This window comes from Arachis stenosperma, chromosome 5 (genome assembly GCF_014773155.1).
Source record: "Arachis stenosperma cultivar V10309 chromosome 5, arast.V10309.gnm1.PFL2, whole genome shotgun sequence".
Taxonomy (NCBI): Eukaryota; Viridiplantae; Streptophyta; class Magnoliopsida; order Fabales; family Fabaceae; genus Arachis; species Arachis stenosperma.
Window position 1 is genome coordinate 137140562 of NC_080381.1, and position 7547 is coordinate 137148108.

A 7547-nucleotide genomic window follows, 5' to 3' on the forward strand; every position below is an offset into this window, starting at 1 on the left:
ATCAAGAAATACTCTCATCAGAAGCATGCCACGTTAACTTTATCATTAAGTGCAAAAACCTGATTTTTATATAATAGAATAGATTTTGTTACTCACTTCAACTTTATTATCCCTTTATATCCAAAAAAGTATATAATGTCACACTTATTTAAAAAAAGATGAAACTCTTCAAATACATGGTATAATGTATAATTTAAGAACAATAAAATAAAAAATACCTAAAATTTTATAATAGTATTTGAAATTTTCAATAATGATAATACAAAGAGTGTAAATCTACTAAATGCATTCTAGATTTCAATTCAATAGTTACCATTTTCACATCTTATTTAAATTTGAATTTTAAAATTTAATTTGTATCTTCTTTTTTTTCCTAATATAAATTATTTTTGACAAAAAATAAGAAAAAATCTATTAGACCAAAAAATATTCTATCAAAGAATTATTATAAGAAAATTTATAATTAGAGAAGAAAATAATAAAAATATTAATAATAATAAAAAAATTAAGCTCATATTAAGGAATGTTAGAAAAGAAATAATAAAGTTTATATTAATAATAATAATATTTTTGTCCTTTCTTTGCTTTTTTATTTAAATTATCAAGTCATAAAAAAATAAAGAACAATTCAAGAAAAAAAACAGCAAGATCAATAATAATTATACAAATCAAAATACATAGGATAAAAAAACTATTATATGATAGAATTAACATGAGTATATTTCATCATTAAATAAACAAATTTAACGCAAAACAAAATTACACATAAAGAGAAAAAAGTGTTAAAATATCCAAAGTGATAAAAAGATTATTTTTACAATTTTATTCTGTCATGTTTATATATATAATATATAGAAGACTATAAAACAATGAACTTTTAACTAAATTAAATTGTATTTATTATTATTAGAAAGGATAAGAGAGAGTAGTAGAAAAAATATTTGTGTGTATTCAAGTTGTGTAGAATGATACAATATATAAGGGTCTTTATAGGTGCTAAGAGAATCGAAATAATAAAGACGTAATATCCTATAATAAATATTCAGATATGTTAAATAATGCTAATTGATCTAATTGATCTTAATTATACTCTAACAATTATATTCAATTAATTGATATACATAATATTAAATTGTGTGATACTTAAATATCTAATCAAATCAATTAGTTGATATAATTAATCCATCAGAATAAATTATATTTAATGAGTTAAAAGAAAGAATAAATTGTATTTAACGAGTTAAAAGAAATAAATCAGGAAACACTCTCAGAAATATGCCACGTCAACTTTATCATTAAATACAAAAATTTATTTTTTATATAATAGAATAGAATATATATAATATATAGAGGTGAATTATATGGTAAAGATGTAGGTTTACAGATCTTTCTTTTTATGGGATGAAAGAGAGATTGAAAAATGTAGGACCCACACTTTGAATAGCAATAAAATAATAAAAAATAACTATAAAAGAAATTTATTTTCTCTCTATACCACTTCAATATGTATAGAAGACTATAAAACAATGAACTTCTAACTAAATTAAATTGTATTTATTATTATTAGACTTGTAAGAGAGAGCAATAGAAAAAATGTTTGTGTGTATTCAAGTTGTGTAGAATAATACAATATATAAGGGTATTTATAGGTGCTAATAAAAAAATCGAAATAATAAAGACGTAATATCTTATAATAAATATTCAGATATGTTAAATAATGCTAATTGATCTAATTAATCTTAATTATACTTTAATAATTATATTCAATTAATTGATATACATATTATTAAATTGTGTGATACTTAAATATCTAATCAAATTAATTAGTTAATATAATTAATCTATCATAATAAATTGTATTTAATGAGTTAAAAAAATAAATAAAAAAACAACCTAAAAAATATACCACATTAACTTTATCGTTAAATACAAAACTCAATTTTTATATAATAGAATAGATTATTCTACCAACTGTGGCGCTTAGGGCCTTTGGGGTGTGAAAACAAATGTTTAATGCATCGCAGGCGTTACCCGTTTTTGGTGCCCAGGGCCTTTGAGTATTTTATCCATTGGACTAACTCAAAATAGCAAGAGACCTAAGAATGTTTTTCAAGTTTAATGAAAGATACAAATTTAATATTAATTTTTGAAATGATTAGGTTTATATTATTGTTTGTTTTGTTGTTAGGATTTGTTAGAAGATTTGATTTAGTTATTATTTATTTAGTAGTATTTTTAAAAATTTTAAATTTAAATTAAATCTGATATAATCTAATAAGATCAAATTCGATTTAAATTAGTTATTATATATTTATAATTTTAAATTTAAATCAAATTTGATCTAATCTAATATGATCAAATCTTATTTAAATTAAGTTATCTTATTTTTAAAAGATTTAAATTAAATTATCTTATCGTATCTTTTAGGTTAGTCTGTTAGAGGTCTATTTAAATATTTTGAGATAATTTAGTAAATAAAATTCATTAGTTACTTTATAGGCATTTTAATTGTGTGATTAAGTGAGTTTAGTGAGTTGTTTATGAAAAAGATTAAAAGATATAATACTAAGGTAATTATATTAGTATCATTTTAATTTCCATCCCTCTAATTTTTTTGTGACTTTTCATCCCTCTAATCTAAAGTGTTAAGAATAGATTTTTTGAATGTCAAAAAACTTTTCAGTAATTTAAGTTACTAAGAACAATTTTTTTAAAAGTTAAAAAAAAAAATGTATCTATCTTTTTATCTTTCTGATATATTTTTGTGTAGTCTTTATCTTATCTCTTTTATCCTTGATTTCTATTTTATTATTATTGTGTTACGGATCCGGCCCACGGATCCTACACCCGAAACGGTCTCGGGATTCGGTTACTCGAGTCTAACCCGTCCCACTTTTTTAGGAGGTGCGGAACCGGCCCACTAGAGCTCTCAACCAACTTTCGAATTCAAACGTTTCCTTTATTTTAGTCAAATAAGATAAAATAAGATATTCGTCATCGCCTATAAATAAGAGGACCTAGGTCTCTTCAGGTATTCATTCATTCCTCACACATTATACCTTATATCTTATACCTCTCATATCCATTCTGACTTGAGTGTCGGAGTGTCTTTGCAGGTACCTGAGTCAGAGTGTCTTTGCAAGTACTTTGCAGGTACATTCCCCCATTGCTCCAGTCGAGTGATCTAACCTACAAGTTTCCGATCCATCTCTCAACCCGTACCAGAGACATCTTGTACCCATTGCTTGTAGCTCTGACATGGGTGATATTGATAGATGGGCACACATTGATGAAGATTTGTTGCTAGAAATTTCAACATGGTTTTTTTCATACTATGATTATATCCAACTTCGATTGGTTTGCAAAGAATGGAGGTTGAAACTTCCAAAGATTTCCAATGCCAACAATGTTCCGTGGCTGCTAATACCTGAAGAAACAGAGAAGAATTCTTATGAAGACGAGGAGATCGTGCAATTACCTGTTGCAGGTCAAGAAATTCTTGATACTCACGGCCTTGAAGAGCGGGGAATCTACCATGTCATGCTGCCAAAGATGAAGATGCAGAATTCTGTCATCCGTGGTTCTTCTCATGGATGGTTAATTATGGTATCTTTATCTGAAGGTACCGTGCTACTGTTAAATCCATTTACAAATGTTGAGTTTCGTCTTCCTCACATCTCAACTTTTCCTAATGTAATTAAGTACGAGCCTGATAATCATGGAGATGAATACACTCTGTTGGATTTTCACGACAGAAGTGAAACTTTTGATTGCGATTCGGCTCATAAAATTCAACTTTTGAAGGTTGTTATAAATTCACCTCCTGACTGCAACAATCATAATTTTATGGCGGCTGCCATATATGGGTTTCAACGTCGATTAGCCTTTTACAAGCCTAATGATATGAGATGGGTAGAGTTTCCAACTAGAAATACCGAGTTTGAAGATGTTATATTTTTTGGAGAGAAGATATATGCAGTAAACCATGCTGGCCAGTTATATGAATTTGATACAAAGACAAAATCAGGGCGGCTTGAGGGAGGAATCCATGAAGTCAGACCTCCATCTCGAGTCGAAACAAGCACTTTAACGATTAAATATCTGATTGGATGTGCCAATGGAAGTTTATTAATGTTGGTAAGACATTTTCGCACTCCTTTGAATAGAAGACGCTATGATGAAACTTACAAATTCGACATCTATGAACTGAAAAAAAATGGAAAAAAATGGTCAAGAGTTTATAATTTGGGTGATTACATACTAATGATCGGATTTACTTCTTCTGTTCAAATACCCGCATCTTATCCAAAGACAGGAAATCAGATATTCTTCTCCGATAACATGATAGAGAAATCAATTGACTATGCTGTTGCTCAAGATCTTGGCGTCTTTAGTTTGGAAAACAGACGTTTTTATAGACTATTGTTAGATTTGAAGTTTTTTTGTCCTCCCCTTTGGTTGCTACCCTAATTCAAAGCTCTCAGTTTTTATCCTTGGATTTTAATATATTCTTTTTCCAAGTTTTTGTTTAGATTATTTACTATTTATTTTAAATACTTGTTCTTCAAACCATTTTAGTGTTATGATTTTGATTTAAAGCAATAAATACTTATAAAATATAATTATATACATTAATGTTTATGTAGTTTCCGTAAATTGGCCATGGATATTATGACTTGAGACATTCTCAAATTTCACATCAAAATCTCAAGAATAAACTAATGTAAATTATGAGACACAGAACAATAAGCTCTAGAGTGAATTAACTAATCCAATTTTAACTTCTGTATTCGCTGAAACCTTTACTCAATATTTCCAACTTATTACAAAAACACTAAAAATAGATTTCAACAATATTCAAAGTGTGATGATGATCTCTTCTTTAAGATGAGGCAAAAATTGAGATCACAGCATTGAGATCAGCAAGGCACTCAATTGGAAGGGCAAGGAAGGAATTCATGAGAAAATCATCAATTGGATCAACTTTTGCCACACCAACCAGCCTGCAATTTCCCTCTTCATCCAATTTCTTCTCTCTTCCACTTTTCATGTCACCTTTTGATTCTTCAGATGTCAACACTGTCTTCACCATTAGTGGTGGAGCCTTATAGATACTTCCAACAGAAAATAAGAACTTGGCCTTGAATCCAAAATCCACCTAACTTGTTACAAATATGGTCGTAAGAATTTAAGTTCAATTCCCATTGTTAATGTAAGAATCACTTTGTGATATATATAAAATAGTAGAGTTCAAAAAATGTAATCTCTTGTGAAATTAAATTGGTTACTTTGCCAAATTTTTGGTTAATGGTTCCTTAGAATGCTCCTGGGGCTATATCAGTCTTCAAGAATGGGGGTACTGCAAGGATCACACTCACACGTATATATAAAATAAGAGTTATATGTTTAAAAAAGTCCTATGAGTAGGGAAGTTAATATATTGGGTAAATATTAGTATTGAACTTTAGCTAATTGTAGAAAAATCTTAACATTATATTTTGTAGTATTCATCCTAAATGGGTTGTGTATACAAGATGCAATAGCATTTCAAGTTTTTAACCCTTATCAGGATAATTTTTTAAAAAAATTTAGGGCCAGTAACTTTATTAAATTCTGGCCAATATATAACCAGCAAAAGAAAAGTGAATAATTTCACACCATTGAATGAAATCTCCCACCATTAAAAATATTATTGATGGCTATTTGATGACTACAAATTGTTAGAATTTTTTTTTAATTATGGTCCAATTTGTTAATATAAAAATTAGTTTGGGTGGTGTTATAATTATTAATTAATTATATTGGCAGTTGGTCTGTTCTTTGATGAAAAGAACATGACTGTTCATAAATTTTATAAAGTTTGGGTCCCTAATTCTGATTACATAATAACAAACAAACACACTTTGATTTCATCTGAGTTAGTGATTCAAGAATTGAAAATTTCCAAATTAAATCAAAGAATTTATTGATAATGGCGGAAGGTACACAAATTACTGATTTTATAAAATATTTAATATAAATCACAAAAATTACTTACCCCTAACACTTCTCTAATTTTATATCCACAAGTTAACGAGTGTTCCCTTTGAAAAGCAAAATATAATGTCATCCACATGTTTGCTCCAAATTCTTTGGTATATAAATTTTTCATTATGTTTGAGAACATGGGAGGAATGTTAGGCTTATTCATCATGTCAAGATATTCTCTTGATATTTATATTGCTTCGTTCTTTTAAAAAGTTTAAATTTTTACTAGTTATTCATTATCTTTTTTTTCATTAGTATTAATCATAATTCATAACTCATAACTTTTTCATGCCAAAGACAAATGTATATTTTTTTAAAAATTATTATCAATTAAAATTCTTGTCAAATGATATGCACTCATAAATTATTATACAATTTAAAATCAACTTTACGGATATTTGCTAAATTAATTAATGGCGTTTATGTTATACAGATCAAATATACCTAAAAAAAATTCAAAATAAATCATCAATTCTAATTTGAGAACTGATAACAGATTTTACTACAACATCCAAAATAAAGGAAAAATCATAAAAATTTCATTCCTCTAATGCATTCAGATATTTAATTATTTTTTATAAATTTAAGAGTAATTTAATAGTCATGGATATTCAACTAATAAATTTACTATTTATTTTATTCTTTTTCAAATTTTTGATGTTCCAGCATAATTCAAGATCTAATTTTAATAATATATTCCTTAAAAAAATTAAACTAAATACATAACTTTTTTTACGAAAATCAATAATTCTGTCTATTTTAATCTTTCAAGTGATAATAATGTAATATTAAACAAAAGTCTCACCCAAAATTCTAAATTATAATGGATACGGACAACTGGAAATAAAAAAGATATTGTCTTCAGAGCAAATTTAAATTCTAGTAAAAAGCCATTATCAGTTCTCAATATATAATATGATGCCATTCTCAAGGAGCAACCGCAATTCTCCCATCAACTTAGTCAAAATTCCTTGGTCCGATTGAAGTTATTCTCCTACCCTTGAAATATAAAGGGACTTTTAGAATTTTTTAAATCAGATTTATGTTAAATTATTTTTTTATTTTAAAAGAGCTTCATATGTAATTGTTTTTTTTTTTTTTTTTTTTTTTGGTCGGTGGATTGGACAACCCCCAATCCTAGGTACACAACACACCCACACACTCCTCACATATTTTCACAATTTTCTTCAATTGCATTCTCTAGGGTTTGAACCCTAGACCTTGAGGTGGGGAGGGGGGAGAAATGCCACTAGAGCCAAGGCTCATTGGCATATGTAATTGTTTGTCATGTATGTGTTGGTGCTTTTTTTCACTTGTCCAGAGGCGGTGCCAAAGAAAATTCTTGAGGTGATGAATGTGCCTAACTTGACTAGGGAAAATGTTGCCAGTCACTTGCAGGTTTGCTTTTCTAGCTATTTCACTTATACTTTCATGATTTGCTTTGTGAGCTATGTTAAATAATTAATGACTTTTTTAAATAATATGAATAATAAATTTTAAATTAAAATTGGTTCAATTCA

At 27.5% G+C, this 7547-nt stretch overlaps 1 protein-coding gene across 1 annotated transcript; it reads left to right on the forward strand.

The window, feature by feature from the left end:
- Positions 1-3258: 3258 nt before the first annotated feature.
- LOC130981490 (putative F-box protein At5g55150) lies at positions 3259-4470 on the forward strand. Its single transcript, XM_057905082.1, has one exon. The coding sequence runs from the start codon at positions 3259-3261 to the stop codon at positions 4468-4470; it is 1212 nt and encodes a 403-aa protein (XP_057761065.1).
- The last annotated feature ends 3077 nt before the right edge of the window (positions 4471-7547 follow it).

What these genes read in the sequence shown, in the direction of transcription:
- LOC130981490 (XM_057905082.1), top strand. Translation starts at nt 3,259, where the DNA reads ATGGGTGATATTGATAGATGGGCACACATTGATGAAGATTTGTTGCTA.